This window comes from Mustelus asterias, unplaced genomic scaffold (assembly GCF_964213995.1).
Source record: "Mustelus asterias unplaced genomic scaffold, sMusAst1.hap1.1 HAP1_SCAFFOLD_35, whole genome shotgun sequence".
Classification (NCBI taxonomy): Eukaryota; Metazoa; Chordata; class Chondrichthyes; order Carcharhiniformes; family Triakidae; genus Mustelus; species Mustelus asterias.
This window is the reverse complement of record NW_027590117.1, coordinates 4,863,793-4,884,123: the sequence shown is the minus strand read 5'-3', so window position 1 is coordinate 4,884,123 and position 20,331 is coordinate 4,863,793. Positions and strand designations below refer to the sequence as shown.

General features: G+C 43.9%; 3 protein-coding genes across 10 annotated transcripts in view; 2 read left to right on the top strand and 1 right to left on the bottom strand.

The window, feature by feature from the left end:
- LOC144482285 (uncharacterized) overlaps window positions 1-20,331 on the top strand; it is an 872,976-nt gene that overhangs the window by 59,375 nt on the left and 793,270 nt on the right. The gene's annotated exons all lie outside the window — the stretch shown is intronic.
- Window positions 1-20,331, bottom strand: part of LOC144482277 (uncharacterized) — a 411,284-nt gene that overhangs the window by 13,147 nt on the left and 377,806 nt on the right. For 2 of the 8 annotated variants that reach the window (XR_013495922.1, XM_078201456.1), the window contains exon 1: window positions 203-329. The exons of 3 other annotated variants lie outside the window; for them this stretch is intronic. The gene's annotated coding sequence lies outside the window, so the exon portion shown is untranslated. Of the gene's footprint in view, window positions 1-202; window positions 330-19,754; window positions 20,081-20,331 lie in introns of those variants that run through there. 3 more of the 8 variants (XR_013495925.1, XR_013495923.1, XR_013495924.1) reach the window with 2 other exon arrangements.
- LOC144482306 (histone H2B 5-like) lies at window positions 560-2,091 on the top strand. The gene has a single exon (XM_078201485.1). It carries the CDS (start codon window positions 574-576, stop codon window positions 958-960), a length of 387 nt encoding a protein of 128 aa, XP_078057611.1. The 5' UTR covers window positions 560-573; the 3' UTR covers window positions 961-2,091.

Genomic DNA, 20,331 nt, shown 5'->3' with positions numbered 1-20,331 from the left:
ATGGTCAGAGCAAGTCAGATACATGATTTCCAAACTCACATAATGTACTCCATACTTACAAACAGTGAATTAATCCCACACAGACACACAGTGTATCAGAGAGTAACTCCCACACTCTCACACTGTGTCAGAGAGTGAGTAAATCCCACACTCACACACTGTATCAGAGAGAGTGAGTAAATCCCACACTCACACACATTACCAGAGATTCACAGTTCCGGAAGGAATCCCACACTCCCGCACAGTCCCTCTGTGGAGAAGGGTCCCTCACACCGACAGCCAGGCGACATTTCCCGGTGGATCTTTACACACTGAGAAACTGGCGCTGGAGATTCTTTGTGAAATGTATTTCCTGATTGTGGTAAGGGGGCTTGTGATTGGCGGAAACTCCTCAATCTGATTGGTCTGTTTTCATATCCACTCAAATGAATCCCTGATAAGTGACTGTAATAACTTTCAAAATGTCCAATCACAATCATTGCTTTTCCAATTCCTCATTAGCATAGTTCTGTGGGACTGTCTATTTAATCAGCGCTCGGAAGGGGTTTGCTTTATTTCTGCGTGGAATTGAAGATGGCTGATGAGAAGAAACAAACATCGAAACCAGCTCCCAAGAAGGGGGCGAAAAAAGTGATTAAGAAACCGGGAACAAAGGGCGGTAAGAAGCGGCGAAAGTCGAGGAAGGAGAGTTACTCCATCTACATCTACAAAGTGATGAAGCAGGTTCACCCCGACACCGGCATCTCCTCCAAGGCCATGAGCATCATGAACTCGTTCGTGAACGATATTTTCGAGCGCATCGCGCGTGAGGCTTCCCGCCTGGCCCATTACAACAAGCGCAGCACCATCAGCTCCCGGGAGATCCAGACCGCCGTGCGCCTGCTGCTGCCCGGGGAACTGGCCAAGCACGCCGTGTCGGAAGGGACAAAGGCGGTGACCAAGTACACCAGCTCCAAGTAAAACTCCCCCATGGACTGAAAAACACTCCAAACACAACGGCTCTTTTAAGAGCCACCCACAATCTCTGTGAAAAAGCTGCGCCATCTTTTCCCTTATTGAGTGAATGAGAAATGTCTTTCTGGAGGATAGAGATTTGTCCCGGTGCTGAATGCTGTGAATGGGACTTCATACCCGCCCCTTACACACACTTTCACATTGAAGGGACAATCAAACTGAACTGAGAGCGGATGGTAAATTCTAGTCTGGGATTTATGATGGACAATGAGGAGAAACACCACATCGGAAGGTAGTTCTTTAGATTTAATGATAACTATATTCACAGTTTCGCAGCAGCAGAATTAAATTCATAATACGATTATTTATTCGTTATTTCGGGTGATCTGGGAGTCGCTCCCGCAACAGAGTACAGACGGAAATGAAAAGGTTATTTTCGGGCTGATCTGTTTATTCCGCAGCTTTCCCAGAGGACGGACTCAGCCAGATTTGTGCACACACAGGACCTGAGTTCATTGCAGCGCTTTAAGATCTGCCTCCCCCCGGCGCTCCCTATTCTCCGGACACAAAGCTGCCTGTTCCACCGGCGGGATCGGGCCGGGGATTCTCTCCGCACTTCCCATTGTAACATTCCCGGCCGATTTCAGGGGAGAGGATCAGAAATCAGCCGTTTCCCTCTGTCCATGTGAAGCCTGTGTGAAGGGGTTGGTTGGTGATCTCTATGTTTCTGCTTTTCCACTGAGCTGAGATTTGCTCCGTTTTAAATTGCTGAACGGGGTCTGATTACCGCGGGTTATAGATAAGAGATTGAGAAATTCAAACTGTTCCTAAAATAGCGCCAGGATTCTGAGGGAAAATACAATAAACAGATTATAAAGTGTGAGATTGAAATAGTTCCGTTATTTTGTATTTTTCCTGCACTGAAATTGGCGGGCTTTTCCAGTTTCAAAATGTGAACCAATCAAAGCCTCCCATTTCTTCTACCTGGCTCTCTGATTGGTTAAGAATGTGATTGAAATGTGAGTGACCAATCAGAGCTCGAGTCTGGCTGCAGCCTCACAAACCGCTCACAATGATTATTAATAGAGATTAAACTGACGGAATCTGTATTTGAGATATTAAATGTACTTTGTTTCCACAGACAAATATTTGAATGAACCATAATAAATGTGATATTTCCTCCGCACTAGTTACAGAGAAGAGACCTTCTCACACACAGTCCGCACATTGTCACTGACGGAGCTCAGTCTCAGGACAGCAGAAATAATTCCAGAGACGCCTTTTCAAGTCACTGCTCAAACAGCAGCAGAGACAGGTGTTGTGTCCATATCATGCCCAGCTCTCGTACCAGGATGGTCGAGTGGTTAAGGCGTTGGATTTATAGATCCAATGGGTTTGAACCCCACTCTTGGCAAATGGATTTTTAACACTACATTCTGCACCCTCTCCTTTCGTTCTCCCCTATCTACTCCATGAACGGTATGCTTTGTCTGTATAGCGCGCAAGAAACAAGATTTTCACTGCATACCAATTCATGAAACAAGAAGTAATCAAATCAAACTCTGTACCATCGAGTCATAGAGGTTTACAGCATGGAAATAGGCCCTTCGGCCCAACTTGTCCATGACACCCTTTTTTAACGGCTAAACTAGTCCCAATTGCCCGCACTTGGCTCATATCCCTCGATAGCCACTTACTCATGTAACTGTCTAAACGCTTTTTAAAAGACAAAATTTTATACTCCTCCATTACTACCTCTGGCAGCTCGTTCCAGACACTCACCATCCTCTGTGTGAAAAAATTGCCCCTCACTTCCCTTTTGTACCGCTGCCCTCTCACCTTAAACCTATGTCCTCTAGTTTTAGACTCCCCTACTTTTGGAAAAATATATTGACTGTCGAACTGACCTGTGCCCCTCATTATTTTATGGACCTCTAAGATCACCCCGAAGCCGACTATACTCCAGAGAAAGAAATCCCAGTCTATCCAGCCTCTCCTTATAACTCAAACCATCAAGTTCTGGTAGGATCCGAGTCAATCTTTTCTGTGCTTTCTATATTAGGGTGACCAGAACTATACACAGTATTCCAAATGTGGCCTTACCAATGTCTTATACAACTTCAAAAGACGTCCCAACTCCTGTATTCAATGTTCTGACCAATGAAACCAAGCATGCCAAATGCCTTCTTCACCATTCTGTCCACCTGTGACTCCACTTTCAATGAGCTGTGAACATGTACCCCGAGATCTCTTTGTTCTATACTCTCCCCAACGCCCTACCATTAACTTAGTCGGTCCTGCCCTGATTCGATCTATGAAAATGCATCACCTTGCATTTATCTAAATTAAACTCCACTGTACCACTGATAGGGGAATCCATAAAACCCAATCCAAATTGTCATCCACAATCAGATCATCACTGTGTCAATCCCACAATAGTGCAGCCTTAGCTCCAAATTAAATATCAGATAAAACTGACAGATGGTTTCGGTTAAAAATTAGACAATTAACCTTAATAATGCACTCTGAGATTCGAGTTCAATACCAGTCATATCACCCACATCAGGGGTTTGGAAGTTACTGTACTAATCCTCATAGTGAGTCCTCACAAATATATTCGATACAAATCCAAATCTGAAGTACAGATTCTCAGATTGGGATATTCTGAAAGCTCGTCTAACCTGGGATACAACTCAGATTCCATTGAAAACTCACCCAGATTATGAAACTAAAAGTTGCAAGATCAATTTGATGACTATGAACTGAAATATAAATTATGAACTCCTCCTAAATCCTCACTCACGTTGGGCCAGATGGAAGACACTGTCCAATTCCAGGTTGGACTCCATTTTGTATTCATGTCAAAATTCTTATTTGGAATCCGACTGAGTGTCACAGATCAAATCAAGGTGAACAACCTGAGTGAAACTTGCATAGCAATCCAGTATCAGATTGAAGGATACATTATCTTTCACAATTGTATTCACACTGACAGAGATTTAATGCTGGACCGAAACTCACTCACATTGTCTGTTTAAAACCTACTGCATCAGTGGCCTGTTTCTGTGCTGGAAAGTTATTTGGAATTAATCCAAACTTATAAATAGTCCCAGGGACTGAATGTGATTTAATTCATCCCAAACTAACACGAAATAGCAAAGACTGATAGATAAGAGAATCGTTCTCAATCACGTGTTCAGTGTCAGGAGCTGAAATATACAGGCTGTTCACTGCACTCACTCACTGGAGCTGTCATGAGTGATACGAAAAACATTACACACAACAATTGTATCACTGAGAGATTTGGAAAGAATCCCAGTCTCACATTGAGTCATGAATACAAATGGACGATCAGAGAGAGAGAGAGAGAGACGTGACTGAAAAATCTCAACTGAAACCATCAGTTTAAACAGCAGTATAGACTTGCAAACATAATTAGTTCCGCTGATAGGTACAGCATTAAGCTGATGTTCTACAAACAGTACCAGGGAACATAAAGCATATGTTTCACAAACAGCACCAGGGGACTTAAAGGTATTGATGATTCCAACATTTATACAAAATTATCACAGACATAGAGAGGCATTGACAGATCTAGAATGATCCCACACTCACACACTTCATGAGTGTGAGACACCCTCAGAAACAACGCCAGACAAATTCAGATACAGAATGGTACCAGATACTGAAACATGTGAATTAATTCTAACACTGATTGTGTGACTTGGGCAGCCCATATCTACGGGGATGCAGTGAATCATAGGGACAAATCGTACCGTATACACCACCAGGCAGGTCACTACTGCACAATATGATTCTGCAATGGGACAACGTTGACTAAACAATCCCGATTGTGCTCAGAATTACACTGACAATGGGACCAGAAAAGCAGAGTTTGTTTTTTAAATGATCTCCCAGTTAAGACGGAGATGAGGAGGAACCTTTTTGATCAGTTGTTTTTATTTCATTTTGTGCATTCTTCAGACTCGGGCATTGCTGGTTTGGTCAGGATTTATTGCTCATCTGAACTGCATGCTTCGACTGCTGGCATCAATGTCATGCAGGTACACCCACGGTGCTGTTTGGGGGGAGGGGGTGGGGTGGGTGGAATGCAAACTCCCTGGATTCTTATCTGCTGACGCTGAAGGAATGACAATATATTTCCAAGTCCGGATAGTGAGTTGTATGGAGGGAGAATTCCAGGTGGTGTTGTTCTGATATGTCTGCTGCCCTTTTCCTTTCAGACCATAGTCAAGGTGGGTTTGGAAGGTGCTGTCAAATGAGCCTTTGTGAATTCCTGCAGTGCATCTTTTGGATAGTGCGCTCTTCTGTCCCTTTTTGTCGGTGTTGGAGGGATTGAATGTTTGTGGATGGAAGCAAATTAAGTCAGATATTTTGGACTGGATGGTGTCAAACGGCCAGTGTTGTTGAAGCTGCATTTACCCAGGCAAGCTATGTCTGGAAACCAGATATTCTAGTTTCTTTCCACAGTCCAAAGATGTGCAGGCTGGGTGGACTGGCCATGCTAGATTGTGCCTGGTGTCGTAAGAAGTGCAGGTTAAGTAGATTAGCGGGGTAGATGCGTGGGGCTGTGGGTAAAGAGCCTAGGTGGGATGCTCTGTCGGAGAGTTGGTGCAGTCTCGATGGGCCCCATGGCCTTCTTCAGCGCTTTAGGGATTCTATGATTTTTGGGTCATTTCTCTGTCATAAATGCCCTGAGATAAAAAGAGAAAACCTGTGTTTGTGGCATTTACAACAGTGAGCATGTTGCAAACTAAATTGTTGATTGCAAGCGAGAGCTGATGAAAATAACTGTAGCCTGTAAGAAATAGCAGTGATATTTGCGGGGAGCAGCAATTTTTTTTAAACTGATCCTGAAAACGTAAATAGCAGAGAATGGTTTCGGTCCATCGACCTCTGGGTTATGGGCCCAGCACGCTTCCGCTGCGCCACTCTGCTATCTACCAACAAGGTTCTGTTTATTATTGTTGCGCTATAGCAAAGCAAAAAAAATCACTTTCGTATTGCTGTTTAATGACAGCAAATGTGCCCAGCAGCTCCGCCTAGCGGCACAATTCCACTGTCTAAACACCAAGAATGGAACAATAACAGAAATACACACAAAAACAGCGAGAGACTGTCAGCATACACAAGATCACACACAGGCAAAGGAGAATGCACCGACTGATCATTTGTGTGAAGTTTTCCTGAAAAGATCAGCCATGATCTTATTGAATGGCGGAGCAGGCTCGAGGGGACAAATGGACCACTCCTGCTCCAAGTTCTTAAGTTCTTCTTTGAATCCAAGACTATTTAATTTATTTTGCTCGCCATGGTTGGACCACTTCACCAGTTATGTTTTCGTGCCAGAAAGGAATAGTGCAAGGAAAGAAGCAATTATTTATTAGTAAAAAGTAGGCTTACATTAACACCACAATGAAGTTACCGTGAAAATCCCCCAGTCACCACGCTCCAGCGCCTGTTCAGGTCCTGAGGTAGATTTTAGCATGGTCATTGCAGCTAACCAGCACGTCTTTTGGACTGTGGGAGGAAATTGGTGTATTTGTAGGAAACCTGCACAAACACAGAAAGAACATGCAAACTCTGCACAGACAAGGACACAAGACCGGAATTGAACCCAGGTCACTGGAGTTGCGAGTCAGCAGGGTAATCAGTGTGCCACCGTGCCGCCCTTAAATGTGAGTAAATCTTGTCCCTCAGAATTTTTTTTCCAATAATTTCCTGTTATGTTTACGTTCATTGCATACAACTATGACTTAAATACTAGCCATTGCCTATCCACCGTCATGCCATTTGATTAATCTATTCATCCATAACCTATTTTAGCAAATTCACCCCTCATACCTTCCGAGGTTACTTTGTTTAGATTTAGGATTCCAGTTCAGGATTGGACCCTCAGAAGCACTTTCCCAGGGTAGAAGAGTCAATTCCCAGGGGGCATAGATTTAAGGTGCAAGGGGCAACGTTTAAGAGAGATGTACAATGCAAGTGTTTTTACACAGAGTGTGGTGGGTGCCTGGAACTCGCTGCTGGGGGAGGTAGTGGAAGCAGATAAGATAGTGACTTTTAAGGGGCGTCTTGACAAATATATGCAGAAGATGGGAATAGAGGATTATGGTCTCCGGAATGGGAGGGGTTTTTAGTTCAGACGGGCAGCATGGTCGGTGATGGCTTGAAGGGCCGATGGGCCTGTTCCAGTGCTGTCATTTTCTTTGTTCTTTGTTGATGTTTATGGACTGATGGGAGGTGTTCCACAAAACAGTCACTCAATCTACCCAACGTAGAGCACATTGCAGTCACTCAATCGACCCATCATTAGCATTGAAAAATTGGACAAAAAAATGTTGAAAAAGCTATTTCTCCTGCATTGTATGTATCGAAACACTTAACTGTGACGAGAGGTAATGCGACCTTCCATTCAAGAACTTCTGATATTTCTTCCCTTTCCTCAATCAATCCTCTCACCCCTCTGTGGCTGGCAGGGCTTGTCAAGTGTGTCATTCCCATGTCCCACAGTTGGAACATTGCAAACCAGTCCATAAGGATGATTCAATTTCTGATCAGAGTTTCTGCCAGCCTGTCATTTTCATTGTGCGTCTTACTCTCACATGATCAATCTGTCCTTGGTCTTTGCTGGTGTTCCAAGGAAGAAGTTTAACAACACCAAGTTAAAGTGCAACAGGTTTATTTGGTGGCAAAAGCCACACAAGCTTTCGGAGCCCCAAGCCCCTTCCAAGGAAGTTCAGAGCACCCCTGCTCTATACAGATTCTTCCATGTTGATGTGTCTGATGATTATCCCATTTGATTGTGTCACTAACTCTCCTTATTTAAAACATGTTTGGTCCAAACGGTCACAGACCTTCCATTTTGTTCCTTTACACATGAGTCTCTCTCCTCTCCATTTGCCTGTAATGTTTTACATTTCTAACATCCACCAGTTCTGATGAAAATACATTGATCTGAAATATTCGCCATTAACTTTGTTTGTCTCCGCAGCACTGACGTGCTATGTAATTCCAGAACTTCGAAATTTAATTCATACTTCCTGCATTCATACTATGTGGCGTCAGTGCTGAGATTCCGAGGAGTTTTGAGAGAGGTTATTAAAATCATGATCAGTTTCAATAGAGTAATTGGGAATAAATTATTTATGTGAACCAACGGCACAGATTCCTGGTGAATGGTACAAAATAAGAAAACCGTCAGGGAACATATTTGACGTTACATTGGGCAGCGAGACTTATGATCCTGAATAAGTTGCCTGTAATCCAAGCGAATCAGAATGAACAGTAAATTTAAAATGTCATTGGACAAATAAGATAGAAATACATTTTGAGGTTGAATTTTTAGACAAGAGGAAGTATTGCTCCAAAGCGATACCAAATCTCAGGTGGAATGCGGATGATTTGAAATATAATTCCATGTGCTGTTTTATTCAATGCAATGGTGGCCTGTGTAACCCAGGATACAGTGTGGGGGTGAATTTCGTCTATCTCATTCAGAATGGTCCGCACAGCGCAGGCTCTATTAGGCCGCGCCCACGGTAACCGTGTGGCTGCGCGGAGCAGGCGCGGAGCGGCTCCCGGAAGGTCGGCGTGGCCGCGCGCAGCCGCAGTAATACCAGTCAGAGGCCGGAGCAGAGGCGCCCGGCGGCGAGAGCACGGCACCATGAAGCGGATGGTGCAGCGAGGCCATCCTCACCGCCCCATATGGAACAGTGTGAGTGAGAGGAAACAGAGAGCAGTGGTTAATGGTTGTGTTTCAGACTGGAGGAAGGTTTCCAGTGGAGTTCCCAGCGCTCGGTGTTAGGAGCCCTGCTCTTCCTGATATATACGAATGACACACACCTTGGTGTACAGGACACAAGCTCAACATTTCCACACGCCACCAAACTTGGAGGCATTGGCAACTGTGAGGAGGAAAGTGGGAAACTTCAGAAGGACACAGGCAGCTTGGTGGAATGGGAGACAAGTGGCAGTGGGAAAAGTTCCACCACCGATTGCCCCGCAGCTGCCCCTGGGGAGCGTGCCCACTCTCAGTGCCTGGGCAAGTCAGTGTTGGATAGAGCGCTGTCTGGGTGCAGATAATTGTTTTATTCATTCATGTGATGTGTGCGTCACTGGCTTGGCCAGCATTCATTGCACTAATTACCTTTGAACTGAGTGGCATCTTCGGCCATTTCAGGGGGCATTAAAGCATCAAAAACATACTGGGGGTCTGGAGTCACATGTGGGCAGATATGCTTCCCTCAAGGGGTATCAGTGAACCAAGTGCGTTTTTTACAACATGCCCTTCATTAGACCTTTAATTCCAGCTTTTTATTGAGTTCAAATGTCACTCTCTGCTGTGGTGATATTCAGGTCCCAATGCATTACAATGGATCTCTCGATCACTAGTCCAGCGATAATACCAGTACACCATTACCTCCCCATGTGGGAACTGTGGCTGCCATTAGCCGGTATCAATAATTGTTTTATTGCAGGCTGATTGTCAGAGAGCTGAAACGTGAACTCTGTTTCTTTCTCCACAAATGCTGCCTGATTTCTGTATTTGCAGAATTTTCATCTTGTTTCAGATTCCCAGTGTCCACCAGTGAAATATTGCAGCTGTTGCTCAGAAAACCAAGGCTTGAAGGAGCCAAATGAAGAGCTCTTGAATCAGGCAGAATGTTGTTTGCGGAACTCAGTCCCTCAGTTTCTGTGAAGGTATGTTCTTGTTAAAAGAGTGACTTTGGTGTGCAAAAGCAGGAGAAAGTGGCGGGTTTAACCGTAACCTTAACATCTGAGAGCAATAGGGTCCAAACACTTCTGATCAAAGGTCATTAACTGTGTCTTGTACAGTTATAGAGACATTGCACTCTGACATACAATAAGTGTTGGGCAGATTCACATGGGCACATTCATATGCAGTATCAGACTGAGTTAATTCCACACTGAAATACTGTAACAGAGACTGACAGAAAAAGAGTAATATCAGAACGTAAGAAAAAGGAGCAGGAGAAGGCCATTCAGCCCATCAGGCCTGCTCTGCCATTCTGTAAGATCATGGTTGATCTGATTGTTGCCTCAACTGCAGTGTCTGTCCCCATAACTCTTGATTCTCTTGTCGATCAAAACTGTGTAACTCAGGATTGAATCTATTCAATGCCAAAAAGTAAAGATCCATTAAAAGAAGTAATTCCTCCTAATCGCCATCTTAATTTGGATATGTTTTATCTTTAAACTGTGCCTTCAATTTTAGTTTCCCCAACACATTGCAATATCCCCCTCAGCATCTATCGTGTCAAGCCACTCAGAATCTTGTATGTTTTAGTACAATCATCTCTCATTCTTCTCCAATGAGAATTGGTCAAACTTGTTTAAATTTTTCTCTTAAGATAACGCCTTCATTTCAGGAATCAGCCCAGTGAATCCTCACTGAACTGCCTCCAATGCAAGTATATCCCTCCGATAGTAAGAAGATGAAAACTTTACACAGTACTCTAGATGTTGTCTCACCAATGCCCTGTAGTTGTAACAAGACTTTCCTACTTTTATACTCCAGCCCCATTGGAATAAAGATCAACATTCCATTTGCCTTCCTAATACTTGCTGAACCTGTTCATTAACTTATGATTCGTGTACACGGACAGCCAAATCCATCTGCACTGCAACATTCTGCCGTCTCTCTCTATTTGAATATTTTATACTTTTCTATTCTTCCCACTAAACTGGAAAACCTCACATTTTCCCAAGATGTGGAGATGTCGGCGTTGGACTGGAATGGGCACAGTAAGAAGTCTCACAACACCAGGTTAAAGTCCAAATGGTTCATTTGGTAGCACAAGCTTTCGGCGCACTGCTCATTCATCAGATGAGATTCACCTGAAGAAGGAGCAGCTCTCCGAAAGCTCATGATACCAAATAAACCTGTTGGACTTTAACCTGGTGTTGTGAGACTCCTTATTGTGCTCACATTTTTTCAGATTGTATAAAACATCTGCCAAATTTGTGTCCACTCACTTAACCTATAGAGATCCCTTTGCAGACTCTGTGTCCTCCTCACAACCTGCTTTCCCACCTATCTATTGTCTGAAAATTTGGTGACGGTCTGTCCCTTCACCTGAGTCATTAATATAGATTGTAAATAGCTGAGAACCCAGCACTGATCCCTGTGTCTCTCCACTCGCTTCAGTTTGCGAAGCTGACAGTGACCCACTTCCATACAGTAACAGGGACTGGCAGATAAATTGTTATGAATTGATTTAGAGTCAATTCCACTCCTACGTACAGTAACAGAGATTGACAGTGTTAATGCCTCACTGCAGTGAAGGATAAAGAATAGTTACTTCCAGCCTCACATGCAAATCAGAGATGAACAGAGCGTTAATGCCCCATTCACATACAGTAATAGAGAGTAACAGATACAGAATTAATTCTATATTCACACATGCTAACAAAGATGGACAGAAAGGTTAAAACTAAATTCAGCACAGTCCCAGATGACCATAGGCTGCTCTCCCCTTTCATGAATAACCTCAGCTGGTACGGGAATTGAACCCACGCTGTTGGGGTTGGTCCGCAGCACAGCCCCGCTGTCCGGCCAACTGAGCAAATCAATCCTCAGGATAAGACAGAGGTAATTGCACACTGAAACACAGGAACAGAGACAGACTGATCGAGTTAATTCCACACTGACTTGCACTAATAGAGGCTGACACATCAGAGAATTGATTCCATTCTCAAATAAACTGACAGGAAGAAATTCACTGTAATTCCACCCTGAAATACAGTAACAGAGACTGACAGAGAGTGAATTGTGCTCTCATGTATACATTGACAGATAGCGGGAATGAGTTAATTCCATATTCACATACAGTAACAGAGATGGACAGATAGAGAGTGAATTCCACACTCTCACTCTATAGACTCCAGGATGGCAGTTTGCCTCCCTGGTGCCAGGGTCCTGGATGTCTCTGAGTGGATACAAAGCATCCCAAAACAGGAGGGAAATCAGACAGATGTCACACATGACAAAGGTAGAAAGAGTAACAGCAATTTAGGCAGTTAGGTAGAAGATTAAAAACAGGACCTCTCGGAGAGTAATCTCAGGATTACTCCCTGTGCCACGTGCGAGTGGGGCTAAGAACAGGGAGATAGTGCACCTGAACACGTGGCGAAAGAGCTGGTGCAGGAAGGAGGGCTTCAGATTTTTGGATCATTGGGATGTCTTCCAGGGAAGGTGGGGCCTGGCCAAGAAGGACGGGTCACACCTGAGCTGAAGGGGCACCAACATCCTGGCTGGGAGGTTTGCTGCTATGGTTCAGGTCGGTTTCAACTAATGTGGCAGGGAGTGGAAATCAGAACAGTACGGATGACCATGGGACTATGGCCAGGCGAGCTAAAAGGAACAGCAGGCTGGGGGAGGTCGAACTCAATGGACCTGGAGGTCAGGAGTTGAACTGCTTCAATGTAAGGAGTATAACGGGTGAGACAGATGAACTTAAAGCCCTGATTCATGAGCAGAACTTGGATGTAGTTGCAGCAACGGAGACTTGGTTAAAAAAGGGACAGGACTGATTGCTAAATATTCCAGAATATAAAGTGTTTTAGGCGAGTCAGAGGGGAAGGTTAAAGAGGTGTGGGAGTTGCAATACTGGTGAGGGAACATGTTACAGCTGTACAGAGGGAGGACAACTTGGAAGAATCATGTAATGAGACGCTGTGGGTAGAGCTCAGAAACAGGAAGGGGGAAGTCGCTATGATCGGGGTGTACTACAGGCCTCACAACAGCCCATGGAAGTTGAACGGATATAGAAACAGATTCTGGACAGATGTAGAAATAAAAGGTTTGTTGTAGTGGGAGACTTCAATTTTCCTCATATTGACTGGAAATCCCTTAGTGCTTGGGGTCGGATGGTGAGGAATTTAAGAGTGTCGAAGGTTTTTTGGAACAATATGTGACTAGTCCGACTAGAAAAGGGGCTATACTGGACCTAGTACTCGGGAATTTGCCCAGCCAGGTCATCCAAGTTGCAGTGAGGAAACATGCAACGGACAGTGATCACAATTCCGGAACCTTTCAGATACTCATGGAAAAGGGCGAGTGTTGTCCTCGGGTGAAAGGTGCTAAATTGGGGGAAGGCTAACTACAACCAGATTAGGTCGGATTTGGAGGCTGTTGTTTGGGAGAGGCTCTTTGAGGGTAAATCCACATCTGGCATGTGGGAGTCTTTTAAGGAGCGGTTGATCAGAGTGCAGGACTGGAATGTGCCTGTGAAAAGGAAGGACAGGAAAGGCAGAATTCGGGAACAGTGGATGACCAGGGAAATTGTGAATCTAATCAAAAAGGAAAAGGATACATACATGAGGCCGAGGCAACTAAAAACAGATGAAGCACTTGAAGAATATCGGGAAAGTAGAAAAGAACTCAAACAGGGAGCTAGGAGGGCAAAAAGGGGTCAAGAAATATCCTTGGCAGACAGAATTAAGGAGAATCCCAAGGCATTTTGTACAGATATTAGGAACAAGAGGGTAGCTAGAGAAAGAGTTGGTCCACTTAAGGACGAAGGAGGGAAATAATGCGTAGAACCAAAGGAAATGGGTGAGATCCTTCATGAGTACTTTGCATCGGTATTCACAATGGAGAGGGACATGTTGATTGGTGGTGTCTCAGAGGGATATGTAAGCCTTTTGGGACAAATTATGAGGCAGGAAGTGTTAGGTGAATTAAAAAGCATTAAAGTGGACAAACTCCTAGGGCCAGATGGCATTTATTCCAGATTTCTGAAGGAGACAAAATTTGAAATTGTTGGGTCTCTAACAGAAATCTTTGTTTCCTCGTTGGCCACAGGTGAGGTCCTACAGGATTGGAGGATAGCTAATGTTTTCCCATTATTTAAGAAGGTAGCAAGGATAACCCGGTTAATTATAGGCTGGTGAGCTTGACGTCAATGATAGTGAAATTGTTGGGGAAGATTTTTAATGAGAGGATTTGGAACTGAATGGTCTTATTAGTGACAGACGGCATGGTTTTGTAGGAGGGACGTCATGTCTCATTCATTTAATTTAGTTTTTTGAGGAGGTGACAAAAATGATTGACGACGGAAGTGCTGTGGATGTTGTCTACCTTGACTTTAGTTAAGCATTTGAAAAGGTCCCTCATAGCAGGCTGGTACAAAAGATTAAATCACATGGGATCAGTGTGAACTAGCCAGATGGATTCAGAACTGCCTTGACCACAGAAGACAGAGGGTAGTGATGGAAGGGTGTTTTTCTGAATGGAGGTCTGTAACTAGTGGTGTTCCGCAGGTTTTCTGTTGTTTGTAATATATATAAATGACTTGGAAGAAAACGTAGCTGAACTGATTAACAAGTTGGCCGATACTGAGATTGGAGTTGGGGATAGTGATGAAGAGGTCAGAGAATACAGCAGGGTATTGCTGGGCTGTAAAATTGGGCAGAGAAATGGCAGGTGGAATTTAATCCGGACAAATGCGAGGTGATTCATATTGGTAGGTCCAGTTCAGATGGGAGCTATAAAATAAATGGCAGAAGCATCAGGAGCAAGACACACAGAGAGATCTGGGCATGCAAGTCCACAGATCCTTAAACATGGCAGCACATGTGGAAAAGATGGTGAAGAAAGCATATGACTTGCTTGCCTTCATTGGGCGGGGCATCGGGTATAAAAGTTGGCAAATTATGTTACAGTTACATAAAATGTTGGTTTGGCCACATTTGGAATACTGTGTTCAATTCTGGTCACCACACTACCAGAGGAATGTGGAGGCTTTGGAAAGAGTGCAGAAAGGTTTGCCAGGATGTTGCCTGGGATGGAAGGTATTAGCTATAAGGAGAGATTAAATAAAATGGGATTGTTCTCCCTGGAAAGACAGAGGCTGAGGGGAGACCTGATAGAACTTTATAAAATTATGAGGGATATAGATAGGGTGAACAGTTGGAAGCTTTTTGACAATGACAATTACAAGGGGGCACAAGTACAAGCTAAGGAGGGAAAGGTTAAGTGGAGATGTGCGGGGAAGTTTTTTTACACAGAGGGTGGTGGAGGCCTGGAATGCACTGCCAAGTGAGTTGGTTGAGGCAGATATGTTCGTGACATTTAAGACTTATCTGTATAGACATATGAACAGGCAGGGAATAGAGGGGTACAGGTGGATGGTCTCGATAGTACAACGTGTTCGGCGTAGGCTTGTGGGCTGAAGGGCCTGTTCCTGTGCTGTACTGTTATTTATTTTCTTGTTCTCTTTGTATAGTGGTTCTCATTTGAAGAATTCTTCTGACATGCATCATGCGGCTTCTTCATTGTTTCGTTATATTTTCTATCTTCCTCATCATCCAGCTCTGGCTTTGGTTCCCCTCCCTTTCAACCTGATTGGAATGTACCGAGTCTGTACCTGAAACATCTCCTGAAAAATCACCCATTGTCCTGTTAGTTTTTCCTGTCAGATTTTGGCTCCATTTTACTCTCGCTCAATCCCAGCTCCTCCCGTTGAAGTTAGTCCTCTTCCCATTCAGAAGTGCTACTTTAGATTGTTCCTTGCTAATATCAAGCTTGTGATACAATGATCACTGTTACCCAAGTGACGACCCACAGACACTTGGATCATGCAGTCAACCTTCCTGTCAGTCTGTGTGAGAATGGAATTAATTCTGTATCTGCAATGGCTGATCTGCCTCCAGATTTGCTGCTCTATTTCTTTGTCACCACACCTACCTTTTTCCCTTCTCTGTCTTTTCTCTTCACATTGTATTGAATAGCAATCGCCCGGTTCACTCCATTTCTAAGCCACATTGTCATCATTGCCAGTGTATTGTATTCCCAAATGCTATTTGTGCTTCTAACTCACCAACCTGATACACCACACTGTGTGATTACACACATGCATTCTAAACCTGTCCTTGTATTCCTCTTAGATTCCTTCTTCATCTACTCTGATCTTATATGGCCCTACTTCTTCCTCTAGATATTCCTCCTTTCTACTTCTATACACTGATGTCTATCCCCCTGCCAGGTTAGTTCAGTCCCTCCCCATTCACACGAGTGACCTCCCCATGAGGACACAGGCATTGAGTACAGAATCATGCAAGTTATGCTGAGCCTTTAGAAAGTTTTGATTGTACCACGGCTGCAGTATTGAGTCCAGTTCTGCTCAGCACCCTTGAGGAAACACGTGAGGATCATTCAGCGGGTGCAGAGGAGATTAACCAGAATGGTTTCAGCAATGAGGCTTTTAGCCACAAGGTTTGGCTGGAGAAGCTGGGATTGATCTTTTTGGAGCAAAGCAGATTGAGGGGGAGATCTGATAGAGGTGGACAGGATTATGCCAGGTGTAGATCAAGTAGACAAAGAAATGCTGATCCCATTCGCTGAGAATGCAAGGACTAGGGTGCACAAGTTGAAGGTTTTGGGATGAGACAGAGAGGGGATGTGTGTGGAAGAACTTCTCATGCAGCGAGTAACAACCTGGAAGTCGCTGCCTCTGAGGGTGGACATGATGTGGAGATGCCGGCGTTGGACTGGGGTAAACACAGTAAGAAGTTTAACAACACCAGGTTAAAGTCCAACAGGTTTATTTGGTAGCAAAAGCCACACAAGCTTTCGAGGCTCTGAGCCCCTTCTTCAGGGGCTGAAGAAGGGGCTCAGAGCCTCGAAAGCTTGTGTGGCTTTTGCTACCAAATAAACCTGTTGGACTTTAACCTGGTGTTGTTAAACTTCTTTCTGAGGGTGGAAGCAGAGATGATGAAGAATTTGAAAGATGAATTGCGATGGACATTTGAGGAAAATAAACTGATAGGGCTCTGGGGATAGAGCAGGGGAGTGAGACTGACTGGATTGTTGCATGGAGAACCAGCATGGACTGGATGTGGTTCCAGAGATATCTTTTTAATCCACAATCAGTCAGAGCAGGAGAGACAGACATTGTTTCCATGTCACCCCAACTCAGTACCACTGACAGAGAGATAGATAAATCCCAGTCCAAATTCTCACCCACTATCAGATTGTCAATGTGTCAGTCCTAAAATATTGCAGCATTGGCTGCAATTAAATTAAATGCCAGATACAACTGAATGATAGGATAACCTGAGACACCAACTGTGATCATTAAGATAAGAATACATATAAATTTGATGAGTACAGATTGAGATACAGATCACATACCCAACCTGATGCCTCATAGAGTGTACGGCAGATATTATATTCTAACAGTGAAAGCTAAGCTCAACATTCAAGTATAAAGTTCTTACAACCAGAGTGAATGATGAAAGCATCAATTTGATTAATAAAATTTGAATAACACTTTCTTTGACTTTGCAACGATTGTGAGATGAAAAGATCCATGGTCCTTCCCAATTGTGTTCAAATAGAAAGTGATTTAATACTCGGCCAAATTCTCAATAATTCCATTAAAACCCACAGCATTAATGGTCTGTTTCTGTGCTGAAATTTCAACGTGGAATGAACTCAGACTGTTAAACAGTCCCAGAGCCTGAGGTTATGTAATGAATCCTGCACTGTCAGAGCAGCAGAGACGACAGATTCAGAATCATTCTCGAGCACATGTTCATTACCAGACACTGACAGAGACAGACTGTTACTGATCTCACTGACAGAACCTGATCCTGAATGACACTAATCAATCTGACACACATATATGGTACCACTGACATGGTCACAAATCATCACAAACCCACATAGACTGCCGAATGTGCACAAACAGCACATGTTTCTTCAGAAGGAACTCTTCAAAATGCAGCTAATGAAAATACAACAAAACTTACTCCAACTTATAAATCAAAGAAAGGGTTTGATAAAGAAGCATCATTACTCCAAACTCGGGGTCTCGCCTGGGCCAATCCAAGCTCTCCAAAATTCTGCACAGTTCCTTATTTATAGTGAATCAGCTGGTCAGCTGACTATTACATCACTCTAATTGGTTCCATGGTTCACTGGGTCAGCTGACCCTTACATCTTGTTCCCATTAGTCTCATTACATCCAATCAAAGTTGTCACCGGTTACATTCTAACAACACACACCCATTAAAGAGTGGGAGTTACAGACCCACATTTTCAAACCGGTTTACCACATTCCCACGGAGGATCACTGAATTATACTAAAATAATCCCACACTCACATCCAGCACCAGATGCTGACAGACACAGCATGAATTCCACATTCACATACAGCACCAGAATCTGATGTGCGTAATCAACATAGTCAAACTCACAGAGAGACACACTTGTTACACGACTGAAAGAGGATTTTTGGCCTGTCAAGTTCTGGCTCTCCAAGTGAGTAACACACCTCGGGCCATTCATCCACCTTCTCCCCACATCTTTGCACATTCTTCATTTTCAGGCAATAATCCAATTCTTTCTTGAAGGCCTCGATTGAAGCTGCCTCTCATGCACTGTCAGGCCCCACATCCCAGACCATAACCACTCGCTGTAGGAAGAAGTTTCTCCTCATGTATCCATTCCTCCCTTTCCCAATTCCCTTAAATCTGTTCCCTCTGCTTCTCAACCCATCCAACAATGGGGACAGTTGTTCTCTGTCAACTCTGTCCAGACTCCTCATGATTCTGTTATCAAATCTCCTCTCAACCTTCTCTGCTCCAAGGAACGTGGTCCCAACTTCACCAGTTTATCTCAATAACTGAAGTTCCTCATATTTCACAATGTGTCTCACTTACACAGGCCAGAGGCAGCATATAATTATATGCAGGGCCCTGACAATTGATCCCAATCTCACAGACAGTACCACCGACTGACAGAATTAATCCCACTCTCACAAACAGCACTGAAGTTAAACAGATGCAGAATTGGTGTCAAAGATTCCCAGATTTTGAGAATGATTCCCACATTCCCATTCAATGCGAGTAGCTGACAGATACAGACTGAATTCCACTATCACATTGAGCAGCGGAGCACACTCAATGCCACAGACTGAAAGATATTCAATCAATATCACACTGATTCACACTGCCAGAGACTGACAAATACAGGATGAATCTCACAGATGGTTACAAAGACTGATAGGTACCGAATAAACCCAGCCCCCTCAAAGTGGCCGAGAAGGACAGCTACAACATTAATCCCAAACTGGCATATCATCCCAGAGAGTGAATGAATCCCGCGCTCACTCTTAGCCCCCACCAACTGGCAAATACACAATGAGTCTCCAACACTACCACAGACAGAATGACTCCATCAGTCGCATAGTCCCCGAGACTAAAAGATACAGAATGATCCTCACCTTCACACCCGAACAGAGAGTAAATCCCAAACTCTCGCACTGTATCAGCGAGTGAGTAAATCCCACACTTCACACACTATCAGACAGAGAGTAAATCCCACACTCTCACACTGCATCATCCAGTGAGTAAATCCCTCACTCTCGCACTGTACCAGAGTGAGTAAATCCCACACTCGGATACTGTTTCAAAGTTCCAGGGACCCAGGTTCAATTCCACCTTGGGTGATTGTCTGTGTAAAGTTTGCACATCCTCCCCTTGTTTGCGTTTCCTCCCATGCTCCAAATGTTAAGTGGATTGACCATGCTAAATTGTCCCTTAGTGTCCCAAATATATTGGTTAGGGGGATTAGCAGGATAAATATGTGGGGTTACCAGGATAGGTTCTGGGTGAGATGCTGTGTCAGAGTCTGTGTAGACTCGATGGGCCAAATGGCCTTCATCTGCACTGTAAGGATTCTATGACAGTTAAGGCTGAAATAGACAAACTTTGGTTTCTCAAAAAAATCAAGGAGTAAAATGGGGTTGAAGCTGAAGATCTGAAACACTATAAGCTGCTACTACGCCCACATCTGGAGCCTGAATCCACAGTTTGGAATCCACATTTTCAAAGAGAAATACAGCTCATAGATTGCAAAGACATGTTACCAGGAAAATGGAAGGAATGTGGGGAATATTTTATGAGGAATTAAGAGATTTTGGATTGCAATCTTTAGAGAAGGCTGATTTATGGTTCAGTTCAAGTTTATAAATTGATACATTTTAATTTGACATGGAAGTACTCGATGAAAGGTCTGGTACGGGGAAGTTCCGAACAACAAAGGGACCTTGGCGTGTTTGTTCATCGATCTCTGAAGGCAGAAAGGCAGGTTAATAGTGTGGTGAAAAAGGTGTATGGCACATTCACCTTTATCAATCGGGGTATAGATTACAAAAGCAGAGAGGTCATGATTGTGGTGAACCACTGTTACTACATGTATGTACCTGGACACACCCATGCTGCACCTGGCCCGAGACTCCTCCCTTTCCACCTGGGACCCCTCCCTTTCCACCCAGAGTGAGGTATAAAGGTGATGGTCCCTCCTTCTTGCCTCAGTTCAGA